At 45.8% G+C, this 17,910-nt stretch overlaps 1 protein-coding gene across 1 annotated transcript; it reads left to right on the top strand.

Annotated features, from left to right (window-relative positions):
• Positions 1-915: 915 nt before the first annotated feature.
• Positions 916-5,546, top strand: LOC117061253 (lysozyme C, milk isozyme-like). The gene is made up of 4 exons (XM_033173969.1): positions 916-1,075; positions 3,383-3,541; positions 4,408-4,489; positions 5,478-5,546. Exons 1-4 carry the CDS (start codon positions 934-936, stop codon positions 5,542-5,544), a joined length of 450 nt encoding a protein of 149 aa, XP_033029860.1. The 5' UTR covers positions 916-933; the 3' UTR covers positions 5,545-5,546.
• The last annotated feature ends 12,364 nt before the right edge of the window (positions 5,547-17,910 follow it).

Consider the following 17,910-nt stretch of genomic DNA (forward strand, 5'->3'; position numbering starts at 1 on the left):
ACACATCAAAAACTACATCCTGGATAGCTCAGTTGGTTGGAGTGTGGTGCTGATAATGCCAAGGTTGCAGGTTTTGATCCCTGTATTGGACAGCCGCAGGGGGTTGGACTAGATGACCCCCAGGGTCCCTTCCAACTCTATGATTCTATGAAATACATAACCAAACTGAACAATTTCCACATAAAAATAAAGACACAAAAAATTAATATCCATAACAACAAAAACTCCCGACAAAACTTTCCCCCAAATACCCCAGCCCTTGCTGGGCAGCAGCAGCAGCAGCAGCAGCAGCAGCAGCAGCAGCAGCAGCAGCAGCAGCAGTTCTTATGAAACCTGTCAGGCCCTGCCCTAGGCCAGGTGGAGAGAGGCTCCCAGCAGGTTAGACTTCCCCATCCACCTGCCTTTTGCCTGCGAAGCTGATCCTGATCAGGATCTGGCCCATGGAGCCAAAAAGTTTCTACACTTCTGCACTAGTGCAAAAATTTCATTGAATATGGCCCATTGAAAGTAATGAACATGGCAAAGTTAGGTCCATTAATTTCAGTGGGTCTACGCTGAGTAACTTAGCTGAATACCAACCATAGAAAGTTCTCATAAATTACCCTATTTGTACATCAAAGCAAAAATTCTAAATTGATTAGATTGTGAATTTATAAAATATAGTATGGCAATACTTTTTTTTAAAAAAAATGAATTAATTAAAATTGAGTAATACAGCTTGGAACCTGGAGCTACAGAGTGGGACCCAGAGAGTCATGTCCCCTTCTTCTTGTTGACACACACGTGCTGATTAGCTAAGCAAGGTCAGGGTGAACGTCCTCCAGGGTCTGGCAACATCATGCAGACCTTGGCTGCTTTCCAGAGGAGTGCCCAAGAGCCTATATAAAAGCAGGCGTGACACCCTCACCATCCACCTAGACCTCCTGCACTACAATGATGAAGGCTCTTTGGCTGCTGCCCTTCCTCGCCAGTCTCCTCACCACAGGAGAAGGCATGGTCTATGGCCGCTGTGAGCTGGCTCAGAGGCTCCAGCAGTTGGGCTTAGATGGTTACGCTGGCTATAGCCTGGCCAACTGTAAGTCCATTGGGGGGGCATCTGGGTACTGACTAGGCAAGCATTATGAAAAGAAAGAATTTATCTGAGAGTGGGGCGCAGCGGGGGGCAGCAGCGGCAGGAAGCTGTGCACTACATCTGGGGAGAGTACTTGATCTTTTGGGTCTGACTGACTAGGTGTGTAGCTGTAATTATGAGAGGAAGCTGGTGGCCTCCCTCCACATTTCTATAGCTAACTTGGAACATGCTATGCTGCATCCTGCTACAGGGCTGCTATAGGACACGGGTGGCTCTCTGGTCTAAACCACTGAGCCCTTTGGGCTTGCCAATCGGAAGGTCGGCGGTTCGAATCCCCATGACGGGGTGAGCTCCCATTGCTCTGTCTGTCCCAGCTTCTGCAAATCTAGCACTTTGAAAGCACACCAGTGCAAGTAGATAAATAGGCGGGAAGGTAAACGGTGTTTCTGTGCACTCTGGTTTCTGTCACAGTGTCCCGTTGGGCAGAAGTGGTTTAGTCGTGCTGGCCACATGACCCAGGAAACTGTCTAGGGACAAACGCCGGCTCCCTCAGCCTGAAAGCGAGATGAGCGCCGCACCCTATAGTCACCTTTGACTGGGCTCCTTTACCTTTTTACCTTATAGGGCTGCAGGAATAGGGTGTAAATGATGTGTGTGAATGCAGGGGCGGAGGAAGGGGGGCGATGGGAGCGCACCACCCCGGGCAGCGCAATCCTGGTGGGGTCCATCGCAGTTGCCCCCCGCTTGCGCTGGCCACCCCGCCCCCGCAGGCTGGGCGCCACACCCCCAGAACACGTGCCACACCCCTTTGGGCGGTGTGCCCCACCCCTGGGAAGCAGGCCAGCCCCGCCCCCACCTGCTCCCCACCCCCGGTGCCAGAGCATGAAGCTCCGCCACTGTGTGAAGGAGTGAAGAATGTGGTTTGTGCATCCACATACAGAGAAGTGGAAGGATGCAGCGTAGGGGTGGATGTGATGGAGCCAGGAACATTTCTTGGAGATGGAATTGTTCAGAGGTGTTGGGTGGAACAGAACTGAAATAATTACTCCTACTCCTACTACAGTACTATTTTGTCTTAAATCTAGCAGGGTTTTAAATTTGCCCTGCAAGCCTGTCTTCCCAAAACCACACCCGCCTGCCTCACACCTGATGCTAAATGTGGTAGCCAATGCACAGTCAGAAACCGTTAAATACACTCCTGGTTGTGCAGAGGAAGCCAGCTTCGACTCTTTCATCTGTCAGCTGAAGTCTGCTGAATGTGCTGCACAAGAGAGTTTCCCACAGGGAGCTCACCCATGCAGCCAGTGCCTTAAAAACCAGCCAGCCGATGGGTGGGAGAGCTGAAGCCTGCTGGATCAGCCACCCAGGGCTTGCACGCACCTGCCAGCTGGCTGGCTCAAAGCACTTTGCAAGCCCTTTGGTCAGCACTTCCCAAAGTTGGACAACACACCTGCCAGTCATCTGATGTCGTGTTAACACCATGTGATTGATGAGTGAATTGTCCCACTCATGTGTCAAAGTTGGTCTGTGGGGTGGAGTCGGAGAAGGAGCCAAAAAGGTTCCCTGCCACTGGAGAGCCAGTGTGGTGTAGTGGTTAAGAGCGGTAGACTCGTTATCTGGGGAACTGGGTTCGCGTCTCCGCTCCTCCACATGCAGCTGCCGGGTGACCTTGGGCTAGTCACACTTCTCTGAAGTCTCTCAGCCCCACTCACCTCACAGAGTGTTTTCATGGGACGAGTCCAGAAATAGACAAGACCCCGGAGAAAGAGGAGGAATGTGATGTTGAACCTACAGGATTCAGAACAGAGTGGCCAGATGCAGAAGAGGAGAAGACTCCTGCACCTTGAATGGTGGCGCAGAAGAGGGCATTTCAGCAGATGTTAACAGAGTTTCTGAAATCTCCTCCTTTTTAGTGAACTATGGAAAAGTGCAGGAGTTCTTTTGCATCTGGCTGCTGTACTTAAAGGGAAATCAGTAAATACTCTCTGGAGATCACCACCCTGAAAGATCTCTCAACGATCCCTGGTCCTGCTTGTGGGGAGGAAGCCAAGCTCCTCAAGTGTCCCGGAACAGGGCAGAAAAGGGTGGGGGCACCAGCTATGAACCTGCTCAGTTTGGGCTTAGCCGGTGCTTGAAGAAACACCTGAGCTTCCTGTGACTTCTTGTTGGACAGTAGCCAACGCCTGGCACACTGACTCACTGGACAGCTGGATAAGGCGGGATTTCGAAACACATGTGGGTGTGAAGAATGGGGCATCCTCCTCAGAATCTGCACACTTAGTTCTGATCTTATCATGCCTTCTGTCTCAGGGGTCTGCACAGCATGTCATGAGAGCAGCTACAATACCGAGGCCATACACTACGACTCTGACGGCAGTGCTGACTATGGCATCTTCCAGATCAACAGCCGTTACTGGTGCCAGAGTCCCAGCGAGCCAAGTTCCAACATATGCGGAATTCAATGCTCTGGTGAGAATCGGCTTCCCCTGGAGGGAGATTTGCCTCATTCAGAGATGGAGAACCTTCGGCCCACCAGATGTTGCTAGTCTACAATTCCCACCATCCTTGACCATTGGTCTTGCTGGCCAGGGCTGGTGGAAGTTAGAACCAAACGACACCTGGAGGGCCACAGGTTCCCCACCCCAATCTAAATTGTGATGCACAGCACATCAATTGCTTCTGGGAGACAGAAAGGATCAGTTGTCCTTCCTCACCCTGGAGCATTCTGCTTCAGCTCTTTGCAGGTGTGGCATTTGCACCCCCAAAGATAAAAAGTCAGATAGCTGTGGGTTAGCAGTCTAGCTTGACCAGCTTATTCATATGTTGATGTATCTGCTGGCTGGGAAATGCAGCCCTCCTACCCAGGAGATTTCAAGTTCCACATGTAGTGGACATTAAATTGTGAAGTCAGATCATAGAAGATATATTTATTTGACTTGGAATTAGTAAGTGTATAGGGACTGTTCCCCATTTTTTACTCTCTGGATACAAAAGGCCATTTCAAGCTGCATGCTAATGGACAGAGGGTCAGTCTAGGATGGCTACTTGTTTTTTCTTCCTGGCAGCTCCTGTTTCTTTAGCATTTGCAAAATAGACAGAAATTTCATCCCACCATCACGGCTTTCCCATGCTGGAGGAAGCTACACCTGTTGCATTTCTGACCGCCTCATAGGAGCCATGCCAGGCGGGAGGGGTGAAAAGGTTGCAACTATGGGAGCATCAGGCAATATTGTTTGGCCCTTTTTACATCTCTTTTGTCCCTTCAAAACTGCACCAGGCCTATAACATCCCAACAGGGCCCCTTCATGCTCCTATCACATCTGCTTTCCTTGCAGAACTGCTGACGGACAACATCGCCGTAGACGTGGCTTGTGCTAAGATTGTAGTTGACAATTCACCTAATGGACTGGGTGCCTGGTAAGAAGTCCGTGAACTGTTGAGAGAAGGGTCTTCCCTTGTGAGAGGTGGAGGGGCACCCTAAACACACAATCACTGCAGAAGCACAAGTTCTCTCTGAGCTGGGGAATATGAGGGTGCCTCAATTATGTTAGAAATACTCCTGTTTGATTTGAAAATGGAAGCCACGGTTGAGCTGAGGTGTGTCCACTTGTTGAGACAGTCATTGCAAATGTACAGATGAACAGAATAGAAGCTGAATAGAAGTCTTTTGGGGGGTTGTATGTACAGGGAAACAAATCAGGTAACAAGCCTTGGATGAAGACATCCCCAACCCGCCACCCGCCCCTCCCCAGGTCTGTAATGTAAAAATGTGAGTTGGAAGACAGCAGGGGAACGACATCCCTGTGTTTCAAGCACACAGTCTAGGTTGTGTTTCAGTTTTTCAAGGGGGGCCCATGGCAATCTGTTAGATCAGGGGCAGTCAACCTTTTTATACCTACCGCCCACTAATGCATCTTTCTTGATGGTAAAATTTCCTTTCCGCCCACCAGTGCTCGATGGAAGGAGGATTCAGCTTGTGCCGTAGAACCCCCTACCGCCCACGTAGAATCCTGAAACGCCCACTAGTGGGCAGTAGGGACCAGGTTGATAACCCCTGTGTTAGATGATATTAATTAATATATGTTCTTTAACACATCTATTTTAGTTAAGAAAGTTTTGCATAGGTAGAGGGTAAACAAGTCAAGTGATGAAACAAAAGCATTGTGCACACTCATGTTTTCTCTGTATCCAGAGTATTCCCACCACTGGTTTGTGAAGCAGTGTGCACACAACCAAAGCCACAAACTATATCGATCCAGTTGTGATATAACTGTGTTTTGATGCATTCTCCCCTCACCCTCAGCCAGCTTCAATCCAAATGGAGAAAACGGACAACCTAGCTGTGTTTGAAGCTGATAACATGCATGCACAATGAATGTTGTTATCTGTTCATTTTCCCCTCCAGGGTGGCGTGGAGATTACATTGCCAAGGTCAGGACCTGTCTCAATACGTTGCAGGGTGCGACTTGTAGAAGAAACACAATATCCTGGTGTCGGCAGGGATGCTAGAAAACTGACTCGAGCCTCAGTTATTATTACCTGTCAAGAAATTGTTCTAACTCAGTCACAGAAATAAATGCATTACAAATACAGTGGAGACCTGTTTTAAAATGTCAGTTCAGCAAGTATCCTTACATTGTAGGTGGGAGCACCTTGAGAGGAGGTGAAGTCTTGGGCTATCCACACACGTCGCAGAAAGATTGATAAAAAAGAAAGAAAGATAAAAAAAGAAAGAAAGAAAGATAAATCCTAACATTTCTAGATTAAATATTATATAAAATAATTTTAATCATTCTTAAAATGTAATTCACAAACAATTCTGGCAATAATACAGTCATACTGTTCTAGTTACAGGTAGGTAGCCATGTTGGTCTGCCGTAGTTGAAACAAAATTTAAAAAATACTTCCAGTAATACCTTAGAGACCAACTAAGTTTACTTGCTCTCTAAGGTGCTAATGGAAGAATTTTTGTTTTTGTTTTTGTTACAATCATACTGGATATGGCTGAAATGATCTTAAGTTTTTTCTTACTGTCTCTTTTTACGAATAAGCCTTGGCTTCTAATAGATGTTTGTTTGAGAAAAACAGGTTGCAAATGCTCGTTCACACATAACCCCTAAGCTGCTGCTCCATGGTTTGTGCCCTGCCCTACAAAGGAAGCAAAATAGGGATTGCTGAAGCTGCAGCTCATGCACAAATTAATTTCCACAACATTGTATTATGCCAGCATTATGTGCAACCAAGGGCACTGGTGGATCAGTTTTTTTAAATAAAAAAAAGTTTGTGAAAGATTTTAGGAATTACCTGGAAGGTGACTTCTTTATTGAGCGGTTATTATTGTAGCTGTTATTGTTTGCATTTATTGCCTGGCTTCCACCAGCAGGTCCCATGGCAGGTTACAACAATTTAAAACTCAGAATTAGAAGCACACACACATTACAGTCACAGAAATAGGGTGGGCCAAATGCCAGGATAAAGAAGTCGGTGTCTTCAGCCCTTGCTGAAACCTATAATGCCACAACTTAGGAGCTGCCACAGAGAAGGCCTTCCTTCTCCAGGGCCAACAGCTGAGTTTGGGAACAATCTCAAGAGGCCAAATCTATGCCAAAACATGGGTGAAGTCATGCCACATAGATGTTTCAGTCCTCCAACTTGATTCAAAATAGTGCCCAGCATCTAAACAGTGGCTGCCCTGGCCTTGGTAAGCCTCATGGTGAGTTTTGCAATGATATATTTAGTGGTAGCTAAACCTATGCAAAAAAAAAAAACCAAAGGGGGGGGAACGCTAAGTCATGCCAAAATCATATTTCAGTCTACCATCTTGAATCACAATGGTGCCCAGCATCCAAATATCAACAAAGACAATTGCCCTCGTGGTGGGAACCTCATGCCAAGTTTGTCGGCAATATCTCAAGAGGTTGCCAAACCTATGCCAAAAAGTTACCCTCAGGGTCCCTTCCAACTCTACAATTGTATGATTCTATGGATGCAATAATACAAAAGTCACATTTTTGTCCACCATCCAGATTCAAAATTGCACCGGTACCTACACGTTGATGTAGACCCCTGACCTCAGGAACCTTCATGGCAAGGATGTCTCAACAGGTGGGTTTACCTGTGTAAAAAAAATATATGGGCAAAGTCACACAAAAGTGATGTTTTGGCCTGCCATATTGATCCAGAATGACACCTGGCATCCAAATGGCAATGAAGTCAGCTACCCCCACATCAGGAACCTAGTGTGGCAATGATATATCAAGAGGTGACAGAGCCTATACCAAAAATTGGACAAAGTCATGTCAAAGTGGAGAGAAGTGACTAGTGGGGTGCCACAGGGTTCTGTCTTGGGCCCAGTCTTATTCAACATCTTCATCAATGACTTGGATGATGGGCTTGAGGGCATCCTGATCAAGTATGCAGATGACACCAAATTGGGAGCAGTGGCTAATACCCCAGAGGACAGGATCACACTTCAAAATGACCTTAACAGATTAGACAACTGGGCCAAAGCAAATAAGATGAATTTTAACAAGCAGAAATGTAAAGTACTACACTTGGGCAAAAAAAATGAAAGGCACAAATACAGGATGGGTGACACCTGGCTTGAGAGCAGTACATGTGAAAAGGATCTAGGAGTCTTGGTAGACCACAAACTTGACATGAGTCGACAGTGTGATGCAGCAGCTAAAAAAGCCAATGCAATTCTGGGCTGCATCAATAGGAGTATAGCGTCTAGATCAAGGGAAGTAATAGTACCACTATATTCTGCTCTGGTCAGACCTCACCTGGAATACTGTGTCCAGTTCTGGGCACCACAGTTCAAGAAGGATACTGACAAGCTGGAACGTGTCCAGAAGAGGGCAACCAAAATGGTCAAAGGCCTGGAAACAATGCCTTATGAGGAACGGCTTAGGGAACTGGGTATGTTTAGCCTGGAGAAGAGAAGGTTAAGGGGTGATATGATAGCCATGTTCAAATATATAAAAGGATGTCATATAGAGGAGGGAGAAAGGTTGTTTTCTGCTGCTCCAGAGAAGCGGACACGGAGCAATGGATTCAAACTACAAGAAAGAAGATTCCACCTAAACATTAGGAAGAACTTTCTGACAGTGAGAGCTGTTGGACAGTGGAATTTGCTACCAAGGAGTGTGGTGGAGTCTCCTTTTTTGGAGGTCCTTAAGCAGAGGCTTGACAGCCATCTGTCAGGAATGCTTTGATGGTGTTTCCTGCTTGGCAAAGGGTTGGACTGGATGGCCCTTGTAGTCTCTTCCAACTCTATGATTCTATGATTCTAAGTGACTTTTTAGTCATCCAGCTTGATTCAAAATGGTGGCTAGCATCCAAATGTTGACAAAGATTGCTGCCCCCATCTCAAGAATCCACCTGCCAAGTTGGGTGGCAAGAACTTGAGCAACAGCCAATGTATAGAACCTCCCTATAGAACCACCCTAGAACTCTATAGAACCACCCTAAGAGACAACAGTCTCAAGACCTCCTCTTCTTGGTATGTTGCTCACTTTCCTTTGTAAGGACACAAGAAGAACTTGGCTGGATCAGGCCAAAGACCCATCTAGTCCAGCATCCTGTTCTCATAGTGACCCAACAGGTGTCCCATTTCAATTCAGTTCAGTCTCAGAATTAACCCTTGAATGAGTCGAGGCTGAAGTGAGTTCAGAAGCTGATAGCCCATCACAACAAGCAATTAGATGGGGTGGTTTTGTGTAGCTCCACAGGAACAGGGGGCATCATATTAAAGGATGTGTCGTACAACTAATTTTGGGTAGCTGTTGTCAAAAAGACTACAGCAGCCGCATAGGAAAATATAAGAGGTGAAACCAAGAGGTACAGCAAGGGCTCATCCATGTTTTGTCTTGACCTGTGTTTTGCTCATATTAATTCCCTTGAGTCCAAGAGCTTTTCTTGCTGTTCTGTCACTGTGCCTTGCAAAAATCTGATCTGACCCACAGAACTGAAGCTCAGTTAAGCAAAATCTCCCTTTGGATTTTCCGTACATCTGATAAGTTCTGATTCAGTGAGTAAGATTGGATTTTTGCAAGGCACAGCCACAGAACATGGAGGGCAGCTCTCCGGCCCTTGAGAATTAATCAGAACATAATATGCTCGAAATACTGGCCACACAACAGTGTGGAAGAACCCCAAATTCCATTAACCAGCTGACGCCACCCTTGTACTCTGATTACTTATAGAACAACCCTTATACACATCAACTCAGAAGGAACTCCCAGTGAGTTCTATGGGACTCACTCCCAGCTAAGCATCTGAAATAACTTAATCTGAAATAACTACTATCACTGGTGGCATGTTCATGGCAAAAGATGGATTGGGTTCCGCACATCACTCATAAGCCTGCTGTAAATGGCCATGGCGGAAAACACCATTTTGCCTTTCTGATGGTCATTAGGAATGAACAGTGAAATGGGACTGAATGATTTATGTGGGGCCAAAAATGAGCAGCAAGAGCACCTAGAAAGGAACGCTGTGATCACTAAAAGTCAGCATGGGTTTCTGAAAAATAAGTCATGTCAGACCAATCTGATCTCATTTTTTGACAGAATTACAATTTAGCCTGGAGAAGAGAAGGTTAAGGGGTGATCTGATAGCCATGTTCAAATATATAAAAGGATGTCATATAGAGGAGGGAGAAAGGTTGTTTTCTGCTGCTCCAGAGAAGCGGACACGGGGCAATGGATTCAAACTACAAGAAAGAAGATTCCACCTAAACATTAGGAAGAATTTCCTGACAGTAAGAGCTGTTTGACAGTGGAATTTTCTGCCAAGGAGGGTGGTGGAGTCTCCTTCTTTGGAGGTCTTTAAGCAGAGGCTTGACAGCCATCTGCCAGGAATGCTTTGATGGTGTTTCCTGCTTGGCAGGGGGTTGGACTGGATGGCCCTTGTGGTCTCTTCCAACTCTATGATTCTATGATTCTAGAAGTGGTGTGGGGAACTATTGGCCCTCATGCTACAGCTCCCATCGTCTCTGGCCATTGGCCATGCTTGCTGGGGCTGATGGGAGTTGTAGTTCAGCAACATCTGTAGGCTCAAAGGTTCCCCATACCTGTTTGAGAAGCTTTTGTCAGTGGAGGCTGATAACTCAGTTGGACTCTGCATAAAAGATCCTGAGATACGTAAGTACCTCTGAACCTTGACTGTGTTAGCTAACTCTAGCAGAGCACCCAAGGGCTGCAGGAAGGACTAGGGAAGTGGCAGGACTAATGAAGCACAGTGCTTTCAGTTGGCATTTGTGAGGGAGCCTTCCCACACCCGCTGAAAGAGGCGGTTATTAAACTGCTTCTTAAAAAAAACATCTTTGGACCCGGCCAATATGACCAACTATCACCCAGTCTCAAATCTTCCATTCTTGGGCAAGGTGACTGAGCGGGTGGTTGCTGAACAACTCCAAGCATGCCTGGAGGATGCAGATCATTTGGATCCTTCCAATCAGGATTCAGGCCTCATCATGGGACTGAAACTGCCTTGGTTGTACTGGCTTGATCTTCAGCAGGCTAGGGACAAAGGTGAAAGCGGTTTCCTAGTTCTGCTGGATCTCACAGCGGCCTTTGATACCATCCACCATGACATCTTTCTGGACTGTCTAGAGGAGCTGGGAGCACTGTTATACAGTTGTTCCACTCCTTCTTCCTGGGCCGTGTCTAGAAAGTGGTGTTGGGGGATGTGTGTTCAGACCCCTGGGCTCTCACTTGTGGGCACTGGTGTAGGAAGGGTGGGGCATAGGGGGCAGGGCACCCCGGGCAGTGCGATCCTGGTAGGGTTCCATCTCGGCTGCCCCCCACACGCGCTGCGCACCATGCCCCTAGAATGCACACCCCACCCCTGCGGGCAGCGCACCCCATCCCCAGAACACGTACCAGCCCTGCCCCCGCCTGCTTCCCGCTCCCGGTGCCAGAGCATGAAGCTCCACCACTGCTTGTGGGGTGCCTCAAGGCTCCATCCTCTTTCCCATGCTTTTTAACATCTATATGAAGTCACTGGGAGAGATCATCATGGGGTTTGGGCTGGGTGTTCATCAGTATGCGGATGATACCCAGCTCTACCTCTCTTTCAAATCAGAACCAGTGACGGCGGTGAAGGTCCTGTGTGAGTGCCTGGAGGCGGTTGGAGGATGGATAGCGGCTAACAGATTGAGGTTGAATCCTGACAAGACAGAAGTACTGTTTTGGGGAGACAGGGGGCGAGCAGGTGTGGAGGACTCCCTGGTCCTGAATGGGGTAACTGTGCCCCTGAAGGACCAGGTGCCCAGCCTGGGAGTCATGTTGGACTCACAGCTGTCCATGGAGGTGCAGGTCAATTCTGTGTCCAGGGCAGCTGTCTACCAGCTCCATCTGGTACACAGGCTGACACCCTACCTGCCTGCGGACTGTCTCGCCAGAGTGGTGCATTCTCTAGTTATCTCCCACTTGGACTACTGCAATGTGCTCTACGTGGGGCTACATTTGAAGTTAACCCAGAAACTACAACTAATCCAGAATGCAGCAGCTAGACTGGGGCCTGGGAGTGGCCGCCGAGACAACATAACACTGTTCTTGAAAGACCTACATTGTCTCCCAGTACGTTTCCGAGCACAATGCAAAGTGTTGGTGCTGACCTTTAAAGCCCCAAACGGCCTCAGACTTGTATACCTGAAGGAGTGTCTCCACCCCCATTGTTCAGCCCAGTCACTGAAGTCCAGCTCCGAGGGCCTTCTGGCAGTCCCCCCCCCCCCTGTGAGAAGTGAGGTTACAGCGAACGGGGCCTTCTCAGTAGTGGCGCCCACCCTGTGGAACGCCCTCACACCAGATGTAAAGGAAATAAACAACTACCTGACTTTTAGAAGACATCTGAAGGAAGCTTTGTTTCGGGAATTTTTTTTAATGTGTAATGTTTTACATTTTTTAATGTGCTATAAGCTGCCAAGAGTGGCTGGGGAAACCCAGTCAGATGGTCAGGGTATAAATAATAAAATTGCTGCTGCTGCTGCTGTTTCCCTTTTCTTTTCCTTTTCTGGTCAACTGTTGCACATATGCTTATCCTACTTGCGAAAAGTGACACACACGAGAAACTGCGTGTTTATATTGGACTACAAAACCTGCTGACGTGAAGGGGGGAAGTCAAAGCTCGGCAGAGCGAGATTTATTGTTATATGTTTATAATCTGTTTAATTGGGAAAATATAATAAAAAATTATTTTTAAAAAAGAAAGAAAACTGACACATACAATTGGACAAAACCTGCTCTCCCCTCCAATACCCTATGTGTGCTTCATTTGGGGAGGGGGCAATGTTTAAAATATTGAGATTTAAGTTGGAGGGGCAAGAACTGCAGAGATTGACCAGTAAATGGCTATCCATTCATTCATTCATTCATTCATTCATTTAAGTTCTATACTGTCCTTCATCCGAGGATGACAGGATGGTTTACCACATAAGAACACAAGAAGTGACTGACTTTCTTGGTCATGCTACATTCACTTATGTTTCCCTCAACTTGGCCGGGGAAACAAGTAGGTATATGAGTGAGTGTCAGTAAATGGAACTTGCTCTTTGGGAAATTCAAGGTAGTTTACAGAATGCTAACATGGACACCCTTGGGTGGGCCAAGGAGGCCGTGCCAGAATCTTGTTTATCTCCACTCTCCACTGGTTGAGTGAAATCGTGCTTCAGGGAAGTGATGGCCCCCCTGACTAGTGAACCATGATGCCTTCAGTTGACATTTAAATTTTAAGGTGAGGCAGTCCACTTGTTGTAGGGGAATAATATGACTTAATATGTGAACTTTTGGTTTTTTTGCTTTGAAAAGCTTTGTCAACAACTGGTGTAATTTATCTTTTCTCTGCCAGCTGTAGCATATGCTCCTCCTCCTCTTTCTGTTGACCAGTCAGTACCTCCATTCTGATACCTGTCCTGTTTTGTCACTGCTTAGCAAGAAGATGCCTTTAGAATCATAGAGTTGGAAGAGACCACAAGGGCCATCCAGTCCAACCCCCTGCAAAGCAGGAAACACCATCAAAGCATTCCTGACAGATGGCTGTCAAGCCTCTGCTTAAAGACCTCCAAAGAAGGAGACTCCACCACACTCCTTGGCAGAAAATTCCACTGTCGGACAGCTCTTACTGTCAGGAAGTTCTTCCTAATGTTTAGGTGGAATCTTCTTTCTTGTAGTTTGAATCCATTGCTCCGTGTCCGCTTCTCTGGAGCAGCAGAAAACAACCTTTCACCCTCCTCTATATGACATCCTTTTATATATTTGAACATGGCTATCATATCACCACTTAACCTTCTCTTCTCCAGGCTAAACATACCCAGCTCCCTAAGCCGTTCCTCATAAGGCATCGTTTCCAGGCTTTTGACCATTTTGGTTGCCCTCCTCTGGACATGTTCCTTCATGTCAGTATCCTTCTTGAACTGTGGTGCCCAGAACTGAATATAGTATTCCAGGTGAGGTCTGACCAGAGTGGAATACAGTGGTACTATCACTTCCCTTGATCTAGATGCTATACTCCTATTGATGCAGCCCAGAATGGCATTGGCTTTTTTAGCTGCTGCATCACACTGTTGACTCATGTCAAGTTTATGGTCTACCAAGACTCCTAGATCCTTTTCACATGTACTGCTCTTTAGGGCTGTGCTGTTCCCTTGTTTAACATCTGAGTGATCCTGAAGGGAACGAATGGTACACATAGTTCCATTGCTTCCTACAAGAGTAGCAGATGAGGAGCAAGATGGGACTTCCTCTCTAAGTTCACCCAGATAGAATTAGGGCTATAACTGAAGAGTGCCCTAGCCTATTGAAGTGCGAGAGAAGGAAATATAGGCCCTATTGGCATTATACTTTTAAAGCAGTACCATGGCACTTTAAACAGTCATGGCTTCCGCTGAAGAGTCCACAGAACTGTAGTTTGTTATAGGCAGTGCTTTTGGGGGGGGGTTATGCAGGGGTACGCATACCCCTAAACATTTTGTGAATCTTTGTACTTTTGTCCATTTGCTGTATTTATTTTCCCCGATTTGAACTATGAAATGGTGATTTTTCTCGAGTCAAAATGAGAGCACCCCTAAACATTTTTTAAAGAAAAAAAAAGCACTGGTTAAAGGTGCTGAGAATTGTTAGGAGACCCTTTCCCTCACACTGAGCTACAATTCCTTGACTTCCCTGGGAAGAGGGATTGGGAGTTAAACTACTCTGCAGGGAGCCTTTGGATCTCCAGGTGGTGTTGAACTATGACTCTCATCAGCAAGCATGGCCGGGGAGGGCCACATCTGAATTAAAAATACAGGAGGGTATTGTTACACGCAACCCTAACAGAGAAACCAGCTTCATCAGCTCCATTGGAATAAAGGCCATTCATACCGGGTGAAGATCGCCCAACATCATGTTTAAGGAACAGAAACTATTTATTTAGGTGCAGTACCTTTCATCATATGTGGTGGGAGTGTAAGAAGGTGAAGGCATATTGGGATATGATATATCATGAACTGAGAAAAATGTTGAAATATAATTTTGTTAAAAAACCTGAAGCCTTTTTACTAGGTATTATAGGTACAGACATTAAAATACAGGATGTTAAACTTTTCCAATACGCAGTGACTGCAGCTAGGATTTTGCTAGCACAAAGGTGGAAACAAGAAGAAATACCGACAAAAGAAGACTGGACAGTGAAATTAATGGAATATGCAGAACTGGATAAAATGACGGGAAGAATCCGGGAACAGCGGGACCAGAAATTCATCAAAGACTGGTTAAAGTTTACGAACTATTTGACTAACAATTCGCAGTTGAATACGCTAATAGGACTTCAAGAAGCTTTGTAGTTAATGTGTAGAAATATTATTGTAATTATGTTAAGATAGAGTGAGTAAGGGATATATGATAATATAAGCAATGGTAGATTAAAGAAGTATAACACTAAGATGTAATTCTGAATGCCATGTGGAAGGTCTGAGGGAAGTCATGGCTATGATAGCCAAAATTGAAAAATGAATGTGAATGTATATTTTATTTTATTTTTGTAGTAATTTAGTATAAAACAATAAAAATTATATTTAAAAAAGAAAGAAAGAAACCATTTATTTAGGTCCTTTGGTAGCTCCACTCCGCTGTTCCCGGAAGACAGAGACATGGTCACAAGCAGTTTGCGGTTAGGTATTTTTAAGCCCTTTAACAAAACAAGTTAAGAAAAACACTGGACCAGGTGCGTAAGAATCACCCACCCCAGCCTATAATTAGCTCAGATGTGTTCCAGACTAATCTCGATTCATTCGGTTTAGAGGAACCGAAAAGCAGCTGAGGACCCAAAAGAAGGCCTCTTGTCCATCTGTTTGGCCCCTCGGGTTGTCTGCAGCCTCACCACTTGGGGGGTTTCAAGACAGAAGGTGACGTGTCAATTGATCCTTAGGTCTTCAGAGGCCCCACCTGAGCTCCACTGTGCTATGAGCTCAACAAGGTCCTCATTTCCAGGAAACATCGCTCAATCTTCAAGCCATGGTCACCAGACTTGGGGTTGGCTCACCTATCTAGTTAATTGGGTAAAGCCCTGAGCCTGAAATCTCAAGTGGTCACTTGACTTGCCTGCCCCTAAATCCTGATTTACACAGAAACTTCAGATAATGAACTTGGTTACTTCGTTCAGAAGGCTTTTCCTCAAAGAAGTGATGACGACAACAGCCAGCCATTTCTTACTGAGATATAAGGTCCCACGATATTGCAAAATCGCGTCTTTCAGGTTATATATTAAAATTACCAAAGTGAGCCTGCAGCAAACAATTGACTCAAGAGAGCAGTGATTAGTGGAGAGTCTTGAGCAATAAATGTAGACACGATGTGTCGACCAAGCAACCTTTGACCAATCTGTGTTGACTAAGTACATTAGAACAGAAGCTGAGAAGCATTATTCCTAACAGTCTGAATTAATCCTGTCAGGAGCAGCTTTGAAACTCCTTAGTTTCCAAGAAACAACTAATGCTATCAACACCTCTCAGCAGGACAACAGTGTTCCTGGAAGCCTTTAACCTGAGACCTTCGGGTATAGGGCGGTATAGAAATCAAATCAAATAATAAAATAAAATAAATTATGTCTCCAATTTAAAACAAACTTACATTATAACAGATAATGGACTTCACATGCTCAACAGAAACTCTCAGTATCCCGGATGCCTTCCAATAAGTAAGACTTGAAAAGGCTGGCATAGGGTCAACAACCTTTTTTCAGCCTTGGGCCGGTCCACCATCCCTCAGACCATGTGGTGGGCCGGACTATATTTTGAAGGGAAATGAACAAATTCCTATGCCCCACAAATAACTCAGAGATGCATTTTAAATAAAAGCACACTTTCTACTTGTGTAAAAACACCAAGCAGGACCCACAAATAACCCAGAGATGCATTTTAAATAAAAGGACGCACTCTTCTCATGTAAAAACACGCTGATTCCCAGACCATCCATGGGCCAGATTGAGAAGGCGATTGGGCCGCATCCGGCCTCCTGGCCTTAGGTTGCCTACCCCTAGCATAGGGCATATACTGAAGACACACAGGCCTTTCAATAAAAAATGTAATATGGCTAAATGGGAAGTGGATATGAATTGAAATCTACAGTCCACACATAGGACAGGCTGAGCAAGAGGACTCTGAGAGGCCAGTGTAGCACACTCCTTGAGAATGGGGATGTGACAGAAAAAGTGGAGGGGAAACTTGCTCTGTCTCTTCTGTGTTTCCAACAGCCTGGTTCACGTATAACGCTAAGCCGTGGCTTGTTTAACAAACCACGAGTTAAGGCTTCAAACCATGGTTTGTTGGCAGTAAAAGCAAACAGCAGTTAAGCTACTGGGCAGGGTTCATACATAAAACTAAGCCATGATATAGCATGAATAGCGCATTAAACCCGTTAAATTAACGGTCGCTAGAACATATGTGGTGAAACATTTTTAAAAACAGACTGCTCGCCCGCCGCCACTTGTAACGGCCGCTGCCGCTTAGAAGTACGTCCACGCGAGCGCGCACCCGCCACATGCCCGCGCACACCCGCCGCTTCAACAGTTTCGCCCGGCCGCCCAAAGTCTCTGCGCTCCAAGTCCCAATGGCTGTCCGTGGGGCACATGCGCAGTAGCGCAATCCCACGGACACAGGGACTGGACGCAGAGACACTTGCACTTTATTAGTATAGATGTGTGAAGCAGGCCATTGTTGTTGCCTTTGTAAAATCTGCATTAATCCCTTGAATATGCATGTATGTTTTGTTTTATTCTTTTAATTGTAAATTTGTAAATGAGCTTGAAAACTATTGTTGCAGGGTGGGATGTGTAATCATTGTGTATCCTAATTCCCATTCTATTCTCTGAGTGCCATAGCCTAAGATATCCAGAACAGCCACACACTAGAAGGCAGTATTGGCAAACTTGTTTGTAAACCCAAAACTTCATTATTATTGTTGTTGCTTTTTTAAAAAAAAGACCTAAAGAAAGGGAGGGGATCTCCCCAAAAGCCCAATAAGGACTCGTGGAATGTGGACTGGTAGTTGAGAGGAAAAACTGTAATACACTTGCTCTGTCAGATGTGACTTTATTTTGCCATGATTCTACTACTACTGAGAACTTTGTTGTTCTTATTTATTGTTTGACTGGATTTGTTCATGTTGTAGTTTTTTAAATGGCTCAATAAAATATATAATTGAACCAGAGAGAGAGGAAAGCAGGAGGGGTAACAGAAATCCAGGTTGGAGGGGAAATGGTATAAAGTGACTGTGAAACGACTATCGAGAAGGAGACACACACCCATTCCTTCTCTCTTTTGCCAGCCCGTGCCTGTTTACTTGCTCTCTTGCCAGATG

The sequence above is a fragment of the Lacerta agilis genome, chromosome 16, assembly GCF_009819535.1.
Source record: "Lacerta agilis isolate rLacAgi1 chromosome 16, rLacAgi1.pri, whole genome shotgun sequence".
NCBI lineage: Eukaryota > Metazoa > Chordata > Lepidosauria > Squamata > Lacertidae > Lacerta > Lacerta agilis.